Source organism: Moschus berezovskii, chromosome 24 (assembly GCF_049115385.1).
Source record: "Moschus berezovskii isolate FMDL1 chromosome 24, NW_MosBer_1.0, whole genome shotgun sequence".
NCBI classification, from domain to species: Eukaryota; Metazoa; Chordata; class Mammalia; order Artiodactyla; family Moschidae; genus Moschus; species Moschus berezovskii.
Window position 1 is genome coordinate 42,270,143 of NC_142483.1, and position 23,457 is coordinate 42,293,599.

At 38.7% G+C, this 23,457-nt stretch overlaps 1 protein-coding gene across 1 annotated transcript in view; it reads left to right on the forward strand.

Moving 5' to 3' along the window:
* Window positions 1-23,457, forward strand: part of GRM7 (glutamate metabotropic receptor 7) — a 909,324-nt gene that overhangs the window by 471,444 nt on the left and 414,423 nt on the right. The window contains exons 3-4 of the mRNA XM_055414369.2: window positions 6,927-7,068; window positions 14,352-14,506. Coding sequence (XP_055270344.1) covers window positions 6,927-7,068; window positions 14,352-14,506 — 297 coding nt within the window. The remainder of the gene's footprint in view (window positions 1-6,926; window positions 7,069-14,351; window positions 14,507-23,457) is intronic.

Sequence of the window (23,457 nt, forward strand, 5' to 3'; positions counted from 1 at the left end):
TCTCTCTAAGAGTTTTCCACAATTTGTCATGATCCACACAGTCAAAGTCTTTAGCATAGCTGATGAAACAGAGATAGACATTTTTCTGAAATTGTCTTGCTTTCTCTGTAATCCAGCAAACATTGGCAATTTGATCTCTGGTTCCTCTTCCTTTTCTGAACCTAGCTTGAACATCTGGAAGTTCTTGGCTCACATGATGCTGAAGCCCTAACATGCAAGATTTTAAGTATGACTTAAGTAGCTTGGGAGACGAGTGCAGTTCTCTGATGGTTAGCACATTCTTTGGTATTACCCTTCTTGGGAATTGGAATGAGGATTGACCTTTTCCAATCCTGTGGCCACTGTTGGGTCTTCCAGATTTGCTGACATAATGAATGCAAAACCTTGATGGCATCCTTCTTTAGGGATCTGAATAGTTCTGCTGGAATTTCATCACCTCCACTAGCTGTACTTCTTAAGGCCCCCTTGACTTTGCACTCCAGAATGTCTGGCTCTGTGTGACTACCAGGCCATCATGGTAATCCAGTTCATGAAGGTCTTTTTTATACAGTTCCTCTGTAAGTTCTTTCCATTCTTCTTGATCAGTTCAGCGTCTACTAGGTCTCTACCATTTTTATCCTTTGTTGTGCCCATCTTTGTGTGGAATGCTTTCTTGATGTTTCCAATTTTCCTGAAGCGATCTCTAGTCTTTCCCCTTTTGCTGTTTTCTTCTGTTATTAAGCATTGTTCATTGAAGAAGGCTTTTGTGTCTCTTATAGCTAATTTTTGGAACTCTGCGTTTAATTGGAGGTACTTTCCCCTCTCTCCCTTGCTTTTCGTTTCTCTTTGTTCTTCCACTATTTGTAAAACCTCCTCAGATAACCACTCTGCCTTCTTGCTTTGCGTTTTCTTTGGGATGGCTTTATTCACCTCCTCCTGTACAATATTATGGACCTCTGTCCATAGTTCTTCAGGCAAACTGTTAACTAGATCTAGTCCCTTGAACCTATTCATTACCTCTGTTGCAAATTCATACAGGATTTTATTTAGGTCATACCTGTCTGGTCTATTGTTTTTCCTGGTTTTCTTTGATTTAAGCCTGAATTTTGCTATGAGAAGCTGATGATCTGAGCTACAGTCACCTTCAGGTCTTGTTTTTGCTGACTGTATACAGCTTCTGCATCTTTGGCTGCCAAGAATATAATCAATTTGATTTTGGTATTGACCATTTGGTAATGTCCATGTATAAAGTCATCTCTTGTGTTGTTGAAAAACAGTGTTTGCTATGACCAGTGCATTTTTTTGGCAGAATGCAGTTAACCTTTGCCCTGCTTCATTTTGTTCTCAAAGGTCAGACTTACCCATTACTCCAGGTATATCTTGACTTCCTATTTTTGCATTCCAACCCCTGATGATGAAGAGAACATCGTTTTTAGATGCTAGTTCTAGGAGGTCTTCTAGGTTTTGATAGAACTGATCACCTTCAGCTACTTCGGCATTGATGGTAGGGGCATAGACTTGGATTACTGTGATGTTGAATGGCTTGTATTAGAAATAAATCAAGATCATTCTGTCATTTTTGAGGTTGTACTCCAGTACTGTATTTTAGACTCTTTTGTTGATTATGAGGGCTACTTTGTTTCTCCTATAGTATTCTTGCCCACAGTGGTAGATATAATCTTCATCTGAATTAAATTTGACCATTCCCATCCATTTTAATTTGCTGATTCCTAGGATGTTGATGTTTATTCTTACCATCTCCTGCTTGACCTTGTCCAATTTTTCTTGATTCATGGACCTAACATTCCAGTTCTATATACTACTGTTCTTTGTAGCATCAGACTTTTCTTTTATCACCAGACACATCCATGACTGAGGGTTGTATCCACTTTGGCCCAACTGCTTCATTCATTCTGGGGCTATTGGTAATTCTTCCCTGTTCTTTCCCAGTAGCTTAGTGAACACCTTCAGACCTGGGGTACTCATCATTTGGTGTCATATCTTTTTGGCCTTTTATACAGTCCATGAGGTTCTCACAGCAGGTATACTAGGGTGGTTTGCCGTTCCGTCCTTCAGTGTATCACATTTTGTCAGAACTCTGCTATGACCTGTCCATCTTGGGTGACTCTGCGTGGCATGACTCATAGCTTCATTGAATTATGTAAGCCCCTTCACCATGACAAGGCAGTGATCCATGAAGGGGACATGTGCATACACACACACATGCATATATAAATACACACATACACATATACATGTAAATTTAAGTTTTATTATGAAATAATTTTAGAGTTATAGAAGAGTTGTAAAGAAACTTCCCACAAACCCATCTCACAAATGTTAATACTTTAAATAACTAGTTTATCACAATTGAGAAATCAACAATGCAAAAATCCTCTTAGCTACAGACATTATTTAAATTTCACCAGTTTTTGCATGAATATGTTTTTTCTGTCCAAGGATCCAATCCAGTTTTCAATGTCTAAGTCTTGTGTTTTATGACCTTGACAATTTTGAAAAGTGCAAGTCAGGAATTTTGAAAAGTAGAATGTCCCTCAATTTGGATTTTTCTGACGTTTTCTCATGGGTAGATGAAAGTTATGGATTTGGGGGAAGAAAGAAATTCAAATGGGGGCACCCTTATCACATCCTCTCAGGGGGTACATTAGCAACATGACTTAGCACTAGTGATGTTAACTTAGTGGTCCATTTAAAATGGGTGTCTCCACTATTCAGTTATTCTTTTTCTTTTGCCATATTCTTAAGTGAGGCACTAAGTTCAGACTACATTCAAGAGCAAAAACATTAATCTCCACCTTTTCAAAGGAAGATTATCAAAGAAGTTGTAGGCATATGTTTAAACCACCTGAATGACTAGTAAAGATTTGGAGCAAGATTCTTTTAAGCTGTATAAATGTTCAGTGTTTTCTTATAGTTTCCCATACTTATTTTAGTATTCATCAGTGGACCTTGCATGCAGCAGTTTTTCCTCTAATGTTCCAACAGTGATATTCTATCCTCCATGTCCATCAACATTTGTTAGTTTGGATTTTTCTGTGATGAAGATTCATCCCACTTCTCCGATTTATTGATTGATTTGGTCATTTTTAATAGTATGGATTTCTGAGCATGTATTTTAGTTTTTGGATAGTCATTCGTTACCATCATTATTTATTTTGTTGCTGATATCATTCTAGCTTTGTTTACTGGGATCTCTTTTAAGTTGGCTCCTATGTCCTTTTGACCTCTCCCCCTATACTTTTTTTTTTTCTCTTTTGTGAACTTCTTATACCTTGGCATTGTCTTTTATATACTTTCCTCCAACTTGAGAATCACCATTTCTCCAAAAGACCTTTGGTTGAAAGATGGTATTTCAAAACCAGTATCTCTAGGTGTGTTTGTTGCTGTGGAGAATCAGTATTTCTAGACTCTCTCAGTGGATAGTGGTAGGATACATATGTATATATGTATACTAACCCAAGTGTACATGTATTTATGTATAAAGTGGCCCACCCATGGAAGGGTCTCTCTATAAACCGTGAGTTTACGCTATATCTGACTTCCCTTACACCACACGGTCCATTCTCCCACACTCTTGTTTGTATATAAGTTCTTTATCTCTCTCTGAGAAACCGGCCTCCCCTTATCTACAATTCATTTCCTGTTTTGTTCAACTTGAGTATGGAAAGCTGTTCCAGTATTGCTAACTCCTGTGAAAATTTTACAAATCCAACTACCACTTTATGTGCAGTTCTTCTTGTCTTTGTCCTTCGTTGCTGGTTGTACACTATTTTCAAAAGTTACTTAAGCCAACTCCTCTTTACTCATCCCCTTCAGTAAAATGCTCTGGTACATTCTTAATGCCATTCATCTCGTTTGTCACAGTCTGCATCTCCTAATATCTTGGTTGATTTTGCCTACAGTAAAGTCCAGTTATTGTGACACGTTGTTCTTAGCATTTTAGCAAGTAGATAGAGCCACATTTCTACATCACATACCATACAGAACACCAGCACTGCCCCAGCTGCCCTGGTACAGTCCCTCTGTGGTCAACCCCTCCTGTCTCTCCTAAATCTTGACATCCACTGACCTGTTTCTATGGTTTTGCTATTTTCCCCCTGGAATGTCATATGAGCAGAATTATATAATATGTACTCTTTTTGGTTTGACCTTTTCACTTAGCAAAATGCATTTTTGAATCATTCATGTTCTTCTGAGAATCAGTAGTTCCCTTCTGTTGCTTAAAAATATCCTATCACCGGCATGGACTATGGTTCATTTATCCATTCACCTGTTAACAGATGTCTTACTTGTTTTCAGTTTTAGTGATTAGGAGTGAAGTTTCTACAAACATTTTGAGCACATTTGTGTGAACATAACTTTTCAGTTCACTTGGAAGTACACCTAGCATTGGAACCACTGCTTTATATGTTAACTATGTTCAGTTCAGTTCAGTCGTGTCTGACTTTTGCGACCCCATGAATCACAGCACCCCAGGCCTCCCTGCCCATCACCAACTCCTGGAGTTCACTCAAACTCATGTCCATCGAGTCGGTGATGCCATCCAGCCATCTGATTCTCTGTCGTCCCCTTCTCCTCCTGCCCCCAATCCCTCCCAGCATCAGAGTCTTTTCCAGTGAGTCAACTCGTCGCATGAGGTGGCCAAAGTATTGGGAGTTTCAGCTTTAGCATCAGTCCTTCCAATGAACACCCAGGATTGATCTCCTTTAGAATGGACTGGCTGGATCTCCTTGCAGTCCAAGGGACTCTCCAGAGTCTTCTCCAGCACTACAGTTCAAAAGCATCAATTCTTCGGCGATCAGCTTTCTTCACAGTCCAACTCTCACATCCATACATGACCATACTTGACTAGATAGACCTTGGTTGGCAAAGTAATGTCTCTGCTTTTTAATATACTATCTAGGTGGGTCATAACTTTCCTTCCAAGGAGTAAGCGTCTTTTAATTTCATGGCTGCAATCAGCATCCGCAGTGATTTTGGAGCCCCCAAAAATAAAGTCTGACACTGTTTCCACTGTTTCCCCATCTATTTGCCATGGGACAAGATGCCATGATGCCATGATGGGACCAGATGCCATGATCTTTGTTTTCTGAATGTTGAGCTCTGTATTTAACATTTAATGCCAACCTGTTTCCCAGACTGTTTGTACCATTGTGTGTTTCTACCAGTAATGAATGAGCATTTCTTTTGCTCTGCATCTTCTCCAGAATTTGAAGTTTTCATTATTTTTAAAAGATATTTTAGTAGTTATGTAGTTATATACCATTGTGATCTTTTCTGCCTTTTGGGAGGTGAGTTATTTAGCTCTTCTTTGTCTTATTTATTAAAGTGGAAGCTTAGGTTACTGATTCTGCATGTTTCTTCTTTCCTAACTTAAGTGTTTAATTATATATAATTTCCTGTAAACATCACTTTAGCTATAATCTATACATTCTGAGAAGTTACAGTTTAGTTTTCACTTAGAGATATTTTAAAAATTTCTTGATACTTCCTCTTTGACCCATGGGTTATTTAAATGTGTGCTGTTTAATTTCCAAGTGTTTGGAGATTTTCCTGTTATCTCTCTGTTATTCTAGTTTGATTCTCTTATGGTCTGAGGTCATAAGGTTCTTTGAGTTTGAGGGTATTTTTCTCTTTTATGACCCAGAAGATGGTCCAGCTTAATGAATGTCCCATTTTCACTTGAAAATAATGTGTGCTCGTCAGTTGTCCTAGGGATTATTCTGTAAATGTCAGTTAGGTCAAGTTGGCTGACAGTGTTACTGTAATTTATAGGACCACTGGTGATTTCAAGCGCACTGAAGGTGGAGAGCCACTTACAGAGAGCTGACACTGATTAAGTGTAATGGATTAAAATGTAATGGAGGCTCACTTCTGGATTAGAGTTTATATTTTTCTATATTTATGGAAACCTGGAAGCATCTGCACAGTTGTCCATGCTTTGGATATAAGCTCGTTGGTTATGGGTATCTCCAGGTTACAGAGAGAACAAAGCTTTCCTCTTGTCACTGGCCCTAGGCCTTCTGCCCATTGGATGATCTTTGGGGCTCGACCTCCAGATATCCTCTCTACCCTTTTGCCTATACCAGCCTTTCTTAAGGTGTATTTTATAAAATACTACATCGGGGAGTAACTACTAAGCAAGAATTAGGGTAGTGAGGAGGATATCAGTTGCTTCGTAAAATGGCTGTGTTTCATAAGTCAATTAATAGCATGACAACCTTGAGAAGTCTGCAGTAAATACATTTATTTATTTATTTATTTAATTCCCTTCTCTTTCAACATGAAATGGGCAATGCTAACCGCCTTTAAGGTTTTTAAGATCTGGTAATATACATAAAGCACATATTTGTAAGCTGAGTATATAGCATGTAGTCAAAAAAATCATTACTGTGATTTATAATAGTTGATCTTATTCTTACTGTTGTTTTATTTATTTATTTTTATTTATTCCATTGGCTGTGAGCTTGAAAAGTTGAGATGGATATGAAGGAGTAAAATTATGAGACTGCAAACACCAGAAAAGTAATAGAAATTGACATGATTTTTATCTCTTTGAGTACTTTTAAAATATATATATAGTGTAGCTGACTGTGGTTTTCTTGTAGCATATAGCATTCATTTTAAAGGCCTCCCATCCAGTTTGTCTCCCTAAACCTATCTCCGCAGAATCACTGTCATTGGTATTCTTGGGCATACCTGGCTGTTTCCAAGTGCATTGAGGCTATGCCACACCATGGCAGGCGTGCCAAGTATGACAGCTCAGGACTCAGCTTACTAGCCTAAGCCCTCCTCATTCAGCAAGATCACCAAGGAAGAGCTGTGTATTCAGAATTCATAATTCCTTCCTCCCTGTTTACTTTCCCTGGTTTGTTTGGTATCTCTGCAGGAACTTAATTGACATTCTGCTTTCTTTTCTTGAACAGGTGGACTCTGCATTGCCCAGTCCGTGAGAATCCCCCAGGAACGCAAAGACAGGACCATTGACTTTGACAAAATTATCAAGCAGCTCCTGGACACCCCCAACTCCAGGGCCGTCGTCCTTTTTGCCAACGATGAGGATATCAAGTAAGGCTGCCTGGTGAAATTCATTAACATACATGTAGTTTAGGGGACAGAAAGATCAGAGTGCTGGCCCAGAAAGGGAAAAGATAGCATAGAATCAAATTGGTAATTACATGGTGGCAAGGTCCGTTCATGCTTTCTACCCCTACAGAAGTTAGAGCGAACCATGGACTCAGCAGCCTGTTGCTGTCATGTATTTCCCCCCATATTTGCTAAAGAACTGCTTTCAATTAGTGGTAAAAGGAGAAAACCACTGGACCTTTCAAAGGTTCTTCTACTAAAAAACATATACATGTGTAACAGACTTTATCTAAAGAATAGTTCTTCTAATGTAAAAGAAAAATTCCTTATAATTCCGGAAGTATTGCTTCTGCTTTGGAATTTATATGTTCAAAACCAAGCTGGTCATATGTCTGTATTCCAAGTCCACTTTTTCTTCTTGTCTCTTTACCTGATGCTGTTTGATGTCAAAAATCTGAGTACAACTTTGACTTTCCCTTTTAGCTCATTACTTGCATTCTTGGCCAACCCATGGGGTGCTAACCTTTGAAATTGTTTATAGAATACAAATCTGTCCTGTGTTGTTTCCTGACCACTGCCGCCTTGGTCCCGAATCCTTACCATTTTTTTTTTTGTTATTGTTGTTTTAAAACAAACTAATTACCACTGATTTTAAAAATCAAAATGTGTTTAGAAATCTAGAAGTGAAAAGAAGTGGGATTCATTTTGTCCTCTAGCTAACAGGTTCTCCTTTCCAGATGCTAATTATAACTGTGTATTTTGTAATTTTTGCATTTTGTAATGCAACTGTGTATTTTGTAATATTTCTGCATCTTTCTAGAGGCAGTGTGTAGATTTTTACACAAATAGTAGAACATTGTGTATTATCTTGTTCTACCCCTACTCTCACCTTGGATTACTCTTTCATCAAGGAGGTCTCCGAATGGCAGTACTTTTCAATAGCCACATAGAATTTCATTTTTTGTATTTGCTGTAATTTATCTAAGCGCTCTCGTACTGACTGACATTTGGTTACAGACTTGTGCAATTATTAGGGGATTCCCTGGTAGCTTAGATGGTAAAGCGTCTGCCTGCAATGCAGGAGACCCGGGTTCGATCCCTGGGTCAGGAAGATCCCCTGGCAAAGGAAATGGCAACCCATTCCAGTACTCTTGCCTGGAAAATGCCATGGACAGAGAAGCCTTGTAGGCTACACAGTCCATGGGGTCGCAAAAAGTCAGACACGACTGATTGTCTTCACTTCTGCTTCTTGTGTGATTATAAATTACTTTGTGGTAACCTTTGTTTTCCACAAATCTGCGTGTGCCATAATGTGACATTAATGTACACATCCTTTACAATGTATGGATACATTAACATAATGCAAATAATAATACATAAATATATTACTTTTTATATTAGTAACTATTTAAAACATAAATTCCTGGAAAAAGGAGTTTCCAGGACAAAGATGTGTGCTTTCTTAAATGTGAATATTGTCTTCCAAAGAGGTGGTGTCACTTTACACCTCTGAAGATGGAAAAGCTCTGTTTGGATTTAACTTTTTGTCTTATAGTTCAAATAATAAATCATTTTATTTGAAGGTGAGCATCTCATATTAAGGGCAAAGTTGAAGGGCCCAGGCCATTACCCCCACCACCAGTCGGCCAGTCCCGTGTCTCCCTTCCTTGCTATCCCCGAGTCCACCCATCTTCAGCCCTGAGCTCTGACCGTGGGTGGCAGGGCTATTAAATGAGAAGAGCAGTAAACCTCAAGTCAAGATGCCTGAGGGTTGTTTTTGTTGTTTTTTTTTTTTTTTTGCTATGACCGCTGTCTCACCTTGGACAAGTCCCATCCCACACCCTGCTTCTCCAGCTCTTTGGGGCTCAGTGCTCCCTTCAGTAAATCCATTTGCACTCTTTCTGTGATAATCTGGACATGACTTTTCTAACCTTATCTCATTCCCTGCCCCCTCGTGGTTTGTGTGCCTTAGGTGAGGGGCCCTTGCATCTCTTCTTTCGCAGGCCTTTGCTCATTCTCCTCCCGCTTGCTGGAATGCTTCCCTTCCCCGCTTCAACATTCCAGGGCTGTCGGTGGCGTTGCTTCTGAAGGATGTCTCCAAACAATGTAGCTTTGGAAAATTTGTCATGACAGCTTGGCTGCATAGTGAATGTCACTGAGGGCATTTTGTACTCTTTGATCATGTAATTGGAGTCTGTATTCCCCACTAGTCTGCGTGCATCATTAAGAGGGAGGTGATGCCCCTTTTGATGTCCTTTCATATCCTTCGCCCCTAGCACGTGGCTCAGTTAGTGGTGGACGCTCAATACACATCACTGAATGAATGAATGAAATGCCCGGCGCAGTGTCCACCATTTAATAGTTTTAAGTACGAGCCTCTCTCTCTGAACCTCACGATGCTTTAAAATACGGTCCTGCTTTTGCATGTAGACCCCACCTTCCTGCACCGAGCTCTCCCCCTAAGATGCTTGACTCACACGTCAGTGTGCCCTAACAGCTCCTCCAACACAAACTTGGCCCATGATGTTTCTTCTTTCCTTCTCTACCTGTTGAAATTCTGTCTTGTTTTTTAGACATGCCCTTTTCCATGAAACTATTTCTGTCACCCCTTAAATGTCTATTCGTCTCCTTACAAAACACTGATTCTGTTGCTCTTAGGGCATTTTCTTCCACACTTTGTGATGTAGTTATTCAAGGCACTTTGTTTTTATGATATGACTCTTTCTTTTTTTTTTGCTCCAGAATTGTCAACTCATACTTCTCTTAATCATCTAATATGTGATTTTCATACATAGTTTGTACATTTTAAAATACGTCATATGTTGATAAAGGTGTACATGGCACTTAAAATATTTGTTACTAATAGCTATGATGCCTAATTGGTCATAATATCCTTGATTCGCAGATAGTGTGAGGTTTTAATTGGTAATGTTAAAAGGTATATAATCATCTCAATAGCTATGCTCATCATTTTTACATGGGGATTTGTATGTTAGAACCATTGTGTACTATGACTCATAGAAATGATAGCAGTAATAGCTCTTGGCTACAGTAATAAAAACCAAGTGCATATATAAGTTTCTTCCAAAACATGAGCCTAAGCCCACTGATGTCTGATAACCCACATGTTATGTTATTTCTTTTCTCAGAAGATTTACATTGTAGATGGGAAATTTTGAGATTTCTTAGAACATTAACTTCAAATACTTTGCCGGAGAATACCAGTGAGAAGACATTAATATCTAGATTTTGAAGCTAAGATAAATGCTCAATCACTCATGGGTATTGATAATTTGAATGTTGTATTCTGTCCCTGAGATACTTCTTTTCTGATTATAAAAGTAATATTACGTGGCTATTTTAATCCATTGGAAAATAATGTAAATATTTTTGTTGTTGCATTTTAATAAAAGGAATTCTTACCTTTATTCTGCCCCCTGATTATCTAAAAAAAATGAAAGGTTAGAATAATCACAAACCATTATTGTAAGTAATCCCCTATAAAACTTAATATCTTAACACTCAGAGATAACCACTAATAAAATTTGCAGTTATTTTATTCTAAACATTTTCCCCAGTAGAATCAGATTCACATAGAGTTTGATATTCTATTTTTTGCAGTTCTCATCTCACTTTCAATACTATAATATGTTTAAACAGTTTAATCTTATTTCTCTTAATAAATTAACCCACACTTTTATGTAAGCATATTAAGATGAATATTTTTTTTTGTTTTTAATATCGGTTTGTCTTTCTTACGTTGTTTCAGTTGGATTCTTCACATCCTTTTCATACTTCCTCAGCAGGCTCTCAATGAATTGTCATTAACAGTGAATTACATATTAACCATATTTTTCTGTGCTCTCATACAACCCTATACTTTTAACTATGCATCTATTCATTTATGCAGGCCAGTTCTCATTATTGTAAGAAATAACCAAGCATTTGCAGTTTGTTTTAATTTGACTTTTTTTGTTCTTAACAGTACCTTGCAGAAATCAAACTGCATGTGCTTTTCTTGGTCTCTAACGCATCCTTTAGATGCACTATCATTTCCTTAACCGCTTCCTGCTGCTCTGCATTTAGGCTGTCTCCGATAATGGACATACGATTTTGACAGCATCAGTGATCATACCCTTTGGTTAGATGAATAGAGATGGTATATCTACCTCAAGAGTATAAATGATTGATTGTGTGAAAATAATAAATGCATATAATTTAAGAGAAACAGAAAAGTAATTAAAATAATTTTTTATGCAAAGCCCTAGTATCGTTTTCTATCCCATCCTACTCTCTGGTTCTGTTCTTCTTGAGCAATTATTTTGATTCTTGAAGCTAATTCTTTAGGTCTTCTCGAAATATGCCTGTATTGCTATTTTGGAATCATTAATTTAAAATATTGTCTATTAATTCCTGTTATGTTATATAGAACTTGTCTCATACCTCCTTTATCTTCCTAACATTATACTATCAGATTTCCATTTAGTAAAAATCAGAGTTGACATTATGAGCACGTAAATATTATGTACTACAGCGGTATTTTTTCCATGATGTGATTTTAGGGGTAGCTTTTTTGTTCATCAAGTTAATACGGCAGATTTTTAACTTGCATAGTTATCTTTAGTGTTTTATTATTAATGTCCTAGGTCTGTCACTTTTCTCATATGTTTATATGTATATATACATATATATATATGTAAAATAATCTCTAAGTTCCATTGCTTTTCTGTACATTTCCCTCCCACTCCATCTTTCTGAATTAAACTAGGCTGGCCTTTATTATTTTAACTTTTTTGTTTTCTTTCTCTCTCCATTTATTTTTATTCATCATTTAGTTTATTTGTTTATTTATTTTTGGCTAGAATGTACCCTCCAGTAATTTTCTAGTAAAGGAAACATTTTTTGTGTTTATGACTAATAATATTCTTCACCTGCCTCCACACTTAATTACTAGTTGGAAATGTAAGGTGTGGTCACATATTTATTTTTAAATACATCATCCCAGGCAAATAAATGATTTACAGCAACTATCTATGGTGACTAATAAGTTACAGAACTCATAACTTGCAAGGAATTTGAGATTCTAAGTTTGGATAGAAAAATCTTTAATATCCGCTGAATATCTATCTATCCATCCATCCATCTATCCCTCCCTCTCTCAATCCATACCCATCTATCTAGATGCCACTTCTATTTGTATAGATTCTATATGTGTTAAATTTTAGAATTCTAGACTACAAATATTTTTTTTCTTCAAAATTTGGAAGGCATTTCTCCATCATCCTTTTTTTTTCTCTCTCTGGAGAGGTTGGTAATATTCTGCTTCTTATTACTTTCCAAGAGTCCCAATTTTTGCTTGAAAGCTTTATTCTCACTTTTTCCAGCAATTTTAATTTTGTGACGTGTTTGGGTTTTCCCTATTAATTTGCTGGATGTGTGTGTATATGTGTTAGTCACTCAGTTGTGTCTGACTCTTTGCAACTCCATGGACTGTAGCCCACCAGGCTCCTCTGTCCATGGGATTCTCCAGGCAAGAATACTGGAGTGAGTCCCTTTAATTTGGAAAGTCATACTTTCAATTCCTTGGATTTTTTTTTCATTAAAAATTGGTTTAAAAATTACTTTAATTTCTCTTTACATTTGTTCTTGAAATACTGTTAGTTGGATGTAAGTCTTTCTGTGTTTCTTTCTTTAAGATACTCATCTTTTCTTGTATATGCCATACCTTTTTATTATTGTTTTGCTTTCTGAACATATTTCTTCACTTTATACTTTATCTCTTCTAACATAATTTTAATTTCATACTTTTAATAACTAAGATTTCTTTTTTATTGTTGTTTCTGTCTTGATAATCTTTTTTGTTCTTGATAATAGAGATCCTGATTCTCATTTAACTACTTTTTTGGGGGGTATAATTTCTTCTCCATACCTCACACCAGTTCCCTTTTTCTTATTTATTTGGTTTGTGTTTTATATTGTGAATTTTCCACAATGATGGGTAATTTTTGGCAGTTCCCATTTTAAGACACAAGAAAATTCTACATACATGGGCAAAACTTGTCAACTTTTAGGCCTCTCAGTGGACTGGTCAGGCATCTAGGTGTCCATTCTCTTAGAAAATGTCTCTATGTCAGTATCTAGAATCTTTTTCCTAGGGTAGTTCAGATTTTTCCAGAAAAGCTGTTTTTCTGGAAATCAGGGCAACATACTCCTGATTTCTAGAATTCTGTAAGCAGAGGTAAAATTTTTCTTCATGAATAACCAATTTCCCTTTTTTTTTAATTCCTCCTTTTTTCCTTGCCCTTGCTATTTATATACTATTTTAATTTATAAATATGGATTGTACATATTTCAAGCTTCATGTGAAGCTCTGCTTATTTTAATAAGTAATTTAAGATGCTTCATATAGACTGATACATTGCTTTCCAGAAATGATATGTACCACCAGCAGTGAAAGACAGTGCTCATGTCTCCAGCCTCTTGTCGCATATATATGGAATTTAGAAAGATGCAAATGATAACCCTGTATACGATACAGCAAAAGAGACACAGATGTATAGATTAGTCTTTGGGACTCTGTGGGAGAGGGTGAGGGTGGGATGATTTGGGAGAATGTCATTGAAACACGTATGTTGTCATATGTGAAATGAATCACTAGTTCAGGGTCAATGCATGTTATAGGATGCTTGGGGCTGGCATGCGGGGATGACCCAGAGGAAGGATAAAGGGAGGAGGGAGGTGGGAGGGGGGTTCAGGAGGGGGAACTTATGTAAACCCGGGGCGAATTCATGTCAATGTATGGCAAAAGCAACCGATATAATATTGTAAAATAATTTGCCTCCAATAAAAAATAAATTGATTAAAAAAAAAATAAAACAAATCTCAAAAAAAAAAAAAAACTCATGACACAAAATAAAACCGAACAAACATTTTGACCAAAATAAGAAGTGAATTTAATATATTATTCTCATTCACATTGTCCTCCTTTTTAATATATGTGAAAAAGCAGCTTATTAATTCCTTATATTTCCCCTTTTATCTTTTGACTTTGAATACTCTGCCTATTTTCCTCAAGCTGCCTTTAATTTCCTTATTGGCTTACAATGTCTCTTTATACATTAAGAATGTAAATCCTTTGGCTTACTACCAGTTATTTGCTTTCTGAGAAATAGTAACTTGTTTTCCTTCTGCTTGATTCCGAATATGTATTTGTACAATAGCTGCTCTTTATCATTAACATATCTTTTTAATGTTCCTCTCCACAGGCAGATCCTTGCAGCAGCCAAAAGAGCTGACCAAGTAGGCCACTTTCTCTGGGTGGGATCAGACAGCTGGGGATCCAAAATCAACCCACTGCACCAGCATGAAGATATTGCAGAAGGAGCTATCACCATTCAGCCCAAACGAGCAACTGTGGAAGGTATGAGTCTTGTCAGTAGTATGATTTGCTGAGAGAGTGGTTGGTGCTGTGTAGAGTGGCTGGGGCATGAGTCTCTTTGAGGGTTGGATGTTTTTACATAATTTATGCAGGATCTGTTCAAACTTCCAGCCGTGAAATACAAATGAAGCCCTATATCTGGTCTGTTATTTTAGTTGATAGTCTTCTCTTGAAAAGATCATGTTATTCTCATAATAATATCACCATTAGCATATAACTTTGTTTTATTATGCTGCAAGAGCTTTCTGCGAGATCATTATCTTTAATAAGAGGTGAAATAATAACAGTCCAAGTATGTGTAAGTGAGCTGCATTTTCTGAGAGAATATTTTCCCTTTGTAATTTGTCATTGCTTCCATAGCAGGATAACTTTTTTTTAAATTTATGTATTTAGTTATTTGATTGTGCCAGATCTTAGTTGCAGCATGCAGCATCTTTTACTTGTGGCACGTAGGGTGGCATGTGGGATCTAGTTCCCTGACCAGGGATCAAGCCTGGGCCCCCTGCAAAGGAAGCATGGAGCCTTAGGCTCTGGATTCCATCCCCCATTACCTCTTGGGGTCTCCCGCAGCCCCCAGGATCATATCCCATACCACCTGTCCCAGGCATCACCATCATTTTTCCTTCCTGGGTCTCTTTTGTCCTTGTGCTCTTTTTCTCTTAAGCTTCCTGCCCCTTTTCTTTCCCTTTGCCTTCCTTGTAGCTACAAAGATTCTTTGGGAAGTAGAAGGAGGAGAGGGCATTTATTGGCATCTTGCTGATGTAACAAAAGTTGCTGATTACAATTTATGTTCTCCTTTAATTTGAAAAGATAAGGTACTTCTGAAAGAAGACACTGCAAAGAAAAGAAACTCCTCTGCTGGTATTGGGCTTTGTCTTCCTTTTCTGATGGGCCAGGTCTCCAAAGATTTCATAAAACATGCTTTGCATGTTAAAAGATCTCTATCCACTCACTCAAAAAAGATCAAATATTTGTCTTTCTTTCTATTCTGTCTCTACTCCAATCTAATTAATTATTCTCCCTAGAAGGCTGCATGGTCTATGTGGGCTTTTTAAACAAGCCAGGTTATAGTTTTGTCACTGTTCCCTTTCTGTTATCTCAGGGAGATAAAAATCCCATAAGTCACCCACGTGGTCATGGAGAGGCTTTGAATTAATTACAGTACAAGTCTGAAGAAGATTGCCCATCTTCCAAACCAGACCAATACATCTGCAGATGAGCTGCAGAAACAAAAGACAGTTTAACTATTTCCATTCCTTTTCACTCAAAAATTTAAGTATTTACTGTGTGCTTTGCTTTGTCTTAAGTTGGAAAAATAAGGACAAAAATCCCACCCTCAAAGCATACACAGCTGAGTAAATGAATCAGAATGTAGTTGTTGACCATGTAATAGAAATACTGTAAACACAGTTTAGAGTAGATGGTTTAGGGTGAGGGAATGTGCCAGCTTGTCTAGGGTGGTGATTCTGTGGTTGTGGAAGACGCCTGAGAGATGAAGCAAAGTGATGTGCTAGTGCTCATTGGACCATGAGAAGCTTCTCTACTCTCAACCCAAGTGGTGGGAACAGAGAAGTGATGGAGCAGGGCATACGGGGGTAACATTAAGTCATTCATTCTGCAACCCACACCTTCCTTGTAGCCATCCTAAACTTCTTCCAGCTCTTCAAAAATGTTCTCATTTATGTTCATTGGGAAAGCTCTTCCCTCTCCTACAGCTGTGGTCACTGCACTGTTTGCCTGATTAACTCCTTTCTAACATGCGTGTCTCTGATTAGATATTATTGTTCCTTGAAAGCCATCTACAACCATTGCACTCCTGCCAGGTCTCGCTAGGGGCTCCATCTGTTGCTCTTGTGGCACCTTCCCATAGCCCTTACCTTTGTAATATCTCTTTACTTGTCTCTATCTGGAGACTTATCCTTTATATGACTTTGTACCACAAATGCCTTGATCTTGGCCTGGACTGGCAGGTGATCAAATTGGATTTTAAATGATTGGATGCCTGGCTGGATGGAGGAAATACATAACACATAAGGACCTAGCGCAAACTGCTGAGAAGCGGGCCAGGGTTGGATCATGAAAGGTCTTGTAAACTATACTGAGGAATTTGTATCTTACCCTGAAGTCTAGGTAGCATCTGAGGATGAAAATGGGATGCGATAAAAGGGAATGAGGAAGCTCACTCAGATGACTCTATAGAGGGATGAAGTGTCAGATTTGGGTGAGGACCAAAGCAAAGCACATTACAGGGTCTGTGCTGAGGTCCTCTCTTCCCAAGCTATAGACACATCATAGGCATATCAGTTAACTCCATGTTTACAAGACCCAGGTTCAACATGTCTTAGGAAATGACTAAGTAGCTTAATACAAATTATTGAAACAAAATACATTTTCATATGTGTATCAGTCAGTTCAGTCACTCGGTCATGTCTGACTCTTTGCAACCCCATGAACCGCAGGACGCCAGGCCTCCCTGTCCATCACCAACTCCCGGAGTCCACCCAAACCCATGTCCATCGAATCGGTGATGCCATCCAACCATCTCATCCACTGTCGTCCCCTTCTCCTCCTGACCTCAATCTTTCCCAGCATCAGGGTCTTTTCCAATGAGTCAGCTCTTCACATCAGGTAGCCAAAGTACTGGAGTTTCAGCTTCAACATCAGCCCTTCCAATGAACACCCAGGATTGATCTCATTTAGGATGGACTGGTTGGATCTCCTTGCAGTACAAGGGACTCTCAAGAGTCTTCTCCAGCACCACAGTTCAAAAGCATCAATTCATCAGTGCTCAGCTTTCTTTATAGTCCAACTCTCACATCCATACATGACCACTGGAAAAATCATAGCTTTGAATAGATGGACCTTTGTTGGCAAAGTAATGTCTCTGCTTTTTAATATGCTATCTAGGTTGGTCATAACTTTCCTTCCAAGGAGTAAGCGTCTTTTAGTTTCATGGTTGCAGTCACCATCTGCAGTGATTTTGGAGCCCCCCAAAATAAAGTCAGCCACTGTTTCCACTGTTTCCTCATCTATTTTCCATGAAGTGATGGGACTGGATGCCATGAACTTAGTTTTCTGAATGTTGAGCTTTAAGCCAACTTTTTCACTCCCCTCTTTCACTGTATACGGATACTCAGAGTTGTTAAAGTGGACACAAGTTAGCATCCTGAATCTGCTAAGAAAGAAATGTGGTCTCAAAAGCAAGATGGTGAAGAGATGCTATTATCAATGAAAGTACTTTTGAAATATGACAAAACAGCATCTCTTCATGCAAAACTGTGCATTGCTACCCAGAAAGAACACGAGGCTTTTCATTTGGTCCTTTAGGACTTGCGTGGCTTCTGTCTACCCATGTTGTCTTGTGCACTGATACAGAGTGGAGATTTCTTCACTAATATAGAGGATGGGATCACAGGATTGAGGCTGTGCATTTGGTGTCACACTCCTAAGGAAATGAAAACAGAAATGCCTTCAGTTGCATTGAGGTTTATAAACACAGCTGTGAAATATAGGAAATGAAACTATAGAGCATATTGTATATGGGCAAGTATGTTTTCCTCTCCTATTTTTTTAATCTTTTTTCATTTGGGGGATCTTCCGTAGGGGATTCTACTGGGATGGAGCATTATCCAAATACTCAGAACACTGTTACATCCCTCTTAATCTTTGACTGTGTTGTATAATGTTATACCTTCAAATGGAAATAAGAAAAAGCCAATCAGTAATCAGCATGTTTTTTTTTTTTTCCTTTAGATCCATATTTGTAACACATTCAGCAAACATCTAAACTTTTGGCTCATCATCTCTATACTTGCATGAACAATTAACAGTAAATTGCTTTAGGCCAAAGGGCTAGCAAGGGCATGGGTCCTGTGAAAATCATGTTCATCAACTTTTGTCTTCTATTTGTATTTATTCTCCATTTATAGAAAACAGGGCCTCAGTGCTTGCCAGCCCAGGGGTTATTTCCCCTATTTTGAATGACACGATGATAGCAACTGTGCCCAGGAAAGGTCAGCGCTGGCCCCTTTGGCTGCTCTCTACATGGGATATAAAAGAATGTCTCTAGAGTTGGCAGCACTTCTCCAGCTCCTGAGCCAAAACAGCTCCATGATTTTTAGTCTTTCTGTATTATCTGATGAGCCAAGGGATCCCTAGCATTTTTCTATTTTCTGTTGCCCGTTAGCAGGGTCCCCCAGTCATCCTCTCCAGCCCTCAACAAGTCCTCAAAGCAAAATGGCCAAATCACCATGGACTCTGCCATGGACATCTAGGGTGCTCAGCTTCTCTGAGAGTAGGCTGTCCTAAACATCCTCTAATTATAGCCAGCAAGTATCATTGGCAGGCTCTTTTCGTCTCTGACATAATCATTAGCATCAGGGAGTGAACATAACAAAGGATGAAGTTTCAAAGACAACTCTGACAGCTCTGACTATTGGTGATGATTTTCCAATGGATCTATAGCACAGCTTGGTTCTTGAATTAAATCAGTGATGTGTGTTTGAAAAGACAAAAAGTGCTGTAGATCTGGCATGAAAAAGTTGGTTATTTCATGCATTTTTTTTTAAATTCAAGATAGATAGATATTCTATATTTTTCTTAAAACCAGAGATCAAAGCTATGAAGAGCTGAGCGAAAATATTTCTGGCTCCAATTTATATATGCCCTACTTTAGTCTTTCTGATTACCTGAAATGTTCCACACACATCACAGAGTTTTGTTAGGGGAATGACAGAAAATGCCAAGAAATAAAATACCACCTTAAACCACAATAGTATTTCTAAGCAATGCTATAATTAATAATAGACCTATAACCTTGTTTGATGAAAGAGAAGTGAGAATATTGCATGTTCAGTGTTATGACAATGTCTTTCATTGCATCTGTCATAAATGTTTATAAGCTCTAGCAAGGTATCAGCCCTTGATCTAAAAACTGAGATGTATAGCAGATGACAATCAGATCACACCCCTGCTCTCCTGGAATTGCCCTCTTAATGTGGAGGTGACAGGTGATAAAGAAAAATGTAAATAAGAAAATATCATACTAGAATAATTACTATCAAGTGCATTTCCTTAAGAACCAACTTGTAAATCAGAGAGATACAAATGGCAAAGAAAGAAGAGAGACAAATATAAATTTGGAGGTTGAAAAAATATAAATTTGGAGGATGCATAGGGAGGTCAGCAGCTCAAGCCTCTCTAACCTGTTCTAGATTCCGGCCACATATTTGTATCAGATCCTTTCACTGCCTACAATATGCCAGGGCTTCCCATTTCACTGTTCCTTGTTGATCTGGAAAATATAGGTATTTTGTGTGTGTGTTCAGGTGTGACAGATCAAATCATTAATTTTTTTTAAGAATTTCTGCTTTTTTCAGAATTAGCCTACCCTGCAAAACCAAGCAACACTCCTGCAGTTCAAAAGGTACCACATACCCCCTTTATGACAACACAGATTATACTCACGGGCAGCACACCCAACTGGAATCTGATCCTTCATGGCAGTGTCTGAGACCTGTGGGTTCCATGGGATTATCCATCCCTTTTTTTTTTCTCCTGAAACTTTGGCATTTACTAATAGACCTAGAATATAAATGACTTGACAGATATGGCTGAATATTAGGATGTCCTTCTTATAATCCCTGGTAGCTCAGAGAGTAAAAAATCTGCCTGAAGTGCAGGAGACACAGGTTTGATCTCTGGGTCAGGAAGATCCCCCTGGAGAAGGAAAAGGCAACCTACGCCAGTATCCTTTCTTGGAGAATCCCATGGACAGAGGAGCCTGGCTCTCTGACTCCTCCAAAGAGTCAAACACAACCCAGTGACTAACACTTTCACCTTCTTGTAGCCATCTTGTTTCACCCTTTATCTTGTCTGAGTTACGTGCTTTCCAAGTGTCAATTACTTCACAGAGATGCCCCTCTCTTCCTGTGCCTCTCTTATGTAGCCCTCTTCTAAGAAAAACGATCCATTCTTCAAGTCTCACCGTCAGTCTCACCTCCCTTGCCCCGACCCTTTGATGTGTTCCTTCCCTCAACACCTCATCCTTGCTCTGTACCTCATCACACTCAGAAACTTCACTTTATAAATATGCTTCCCTCTTTATTTTACCTGCCTACTCCAAAGTTGTTTTCACTGTCATCACATCACAGTTAATGTTTCTTTGTATCAGAGAACTACAGCTAATGGGCTGTTTAACGTGGAAGAGACCATTTATTGTCAATCAGTTAACAAATGTTGACTGGCTCCTATCTGTCAAGCACTGATTCAGTTCAGTTCAGTTCAGTTCAGTCGCTCAGTCGTGTCCGACTCTTTGCGACCCCATGAATCACAGCACGCCAGGCCTCCCTGTCCATCACCAACTCCCGGAGTTCACTCAAACTCATGCCCACAGAGTTGGTGATGCCATCCAGCCATCTCATTCTCTGTCGTCCCCTTCTCCTCCCGCCCCCAATCCTTCCCAGCATCAGAGTCTTTTCCAGTGAGTCAACTCGTCGCATGAGGTGGCCAAAGTATTGCAGTTTCAGCTTTAGCATCAGTCCTTCCAGTGAACATCCAGGATTGATCTCCTTTAGAAGGCACTGGTTGGATCTCCTTGCAGTTCAAGGGACTCTCAAGAGTCTTCTCCAGCACCACAGTTCAAAAGCATCAATTCTTCGGCAATCAGCTTTCTTCACAGTCCAACTCTCACATCCATACATGACCACTGGAAAAACCATAGCCTTGACTAGACGGACCTTTGTTGGCAAAGTAATGTCTCTGCTTTTTAATATGCTATCTAGGTTGGTCATAACTTTCCTTCACAGTATAAATTCTATTTATGAATATTCTCATTCCATATATTCACCATTTTCCTAGTGTTTAGTTCCTTACTCATTGTTTTCTTTAAATATTTGACTATATTTAGGAAGTTGGGGTGAATTAAATTCAGATGACCATTATATCTACTACTGTGGGCAGGAATCCCTTAGAAGAAACAGAGTAGCCATCATGGTCAACAAAAGAGTCTGAAATGCAGTACTTGGATGCAATCTCAGAAACGACAGAATGATCTCTATTCGTTCCAAGGCAAACCATTCAATATTACAGTAATCCAAGCCTATACCCCAACCAGTAACCCTGAAGAAGCCGACGTTGAATGGTTCTATGAAGAGCTACAAGACCTTTTAGAACTAACACCCAAAAAAGATGTCCTTTTCATCATAGGGGACTGGAATGCAAAAGTAGGAAGTCAAGAAACACCTGGAGTTACAGGAAAATTTGGCCTTGGAGCATGGAATGAAGCAGGGCAAAGGCTAATAGAGTTTTGTCAAGAGAATGCACTGGTCATAGCACACAACCTCTTCTAACAACACAAGAGAAGACTCTACACATGGACATCACCAAATGGTCAACACCGAAATCAGATTGATTATATTCTTTGCAGCCGAAGATGGAGAAGCTCTATACCATTAGCAAAAACAAGACCAGGAGCTGACTGTGGCTCACATCATGAACTCCTTATTGCCAAACTCAGACTTAAATTGAAGAAAATACGGAAAACAACTAGACCATTCAGATATGACCTAAATCAAATCCCTTATGATTATACAGTGGAAGTGAGAAATAGATTTAAGGGACTAGATGTGAAAGATAGAGTGCCTGATGAACTCTGGACAGAGGTTCGTGACATTGTACAGGAGACAGGGACCAATACCATCCACATGGAAAAGAAATGAAAAAAAGCAAAATGGCTGTCTGAGGAGGCCTTACAAATAGCTGTGAAAAGACGAGAAGTGAAAAGCAAAGGAGAAAAGGAAAGATATAAGCATCTGAATGCAGAGTTCCAAAGAATAGCAAGGAGAGATAAGAAAACCTTCTTCAGCGATCAATGCAAAGAAATAGAGGAAAACAACAGAATAGGAAAGACAAGAGCTCTCTTCAAGAAAATTAGAGATACCAAGGGAATATTTCATGCAAATATGGGCTCGATAAAGGACAGAAATGGTATGGACCTAACAGAAGCAGAAGTTATTAAGAAGAGGTGGCAAGAATATACAGAAGAACTATACAAAAAAGATCTTCACAACCAAGATAATCACAATGGCATGATCACTCACCTACAGCCAGACATCTTGGAATGTGAAGTCAAGTGGGCCTTAGAAAGCATCACTACGAACAAAGCTAGTGGAGGTGATGGAATTCCAGTTGAGCTATTTCAAATCTTGAAAGATGATGCTGTGAAAGTGCTGCACTCAATATGCCAGCAAATTTGGAAAACTCAGCAGTGGCCACAGGACTGGAAAATGTCAGTCTTCATTCTAATCCCAAAGAAAGGCAATGCCAAAGAATGCTCAAACTACCGCACAATTGCACTCATCTCACATGCTAGTAAAGTCATGCTCAAAATTCTCCAAGCCAGGCTTCAGCAATATGTGAACCGTGAACTCCCAGATGTTCAAGAAGGATTTAGAAAAGGCAGAGGCACCAGAGATCAAATTGCCAACATCCGCTGGATCATGGAGAAAGCAAGAGAGCTCCAGAAAACCATCTATTTCTGCTTCATTGACTATGCCAAAGCCTTTGACTGTGTGGATCACAATAAACTATGGAAAATTCTGAAAGAGATGGGAATCCCAGACCACCTGACCTGCCTCTTGAGAAACCTGTATGCAGGTCAGGAAGAAACAGTTAGAATTGAACATGGAACAACAGACCGGTCCCAACTAGGAAAAGGAGTACGTCAAGGTTGTATATTGTCACCCTGCTTATTTAAATTATATGCAGGGTACATCATGAGGAATGCTGGGCTTGAAGAAGCACAGGCTGGAATCAAGATTGCCGAGAGAAATATCAATAACCTCAGATATGCAGATGACACTACCCTTATGGCAGAAAGTGAAGAGGAACTCAAAAGCCTCTTGAGGAAAGTGAAAGAGGAGAGTGAAAAGGTT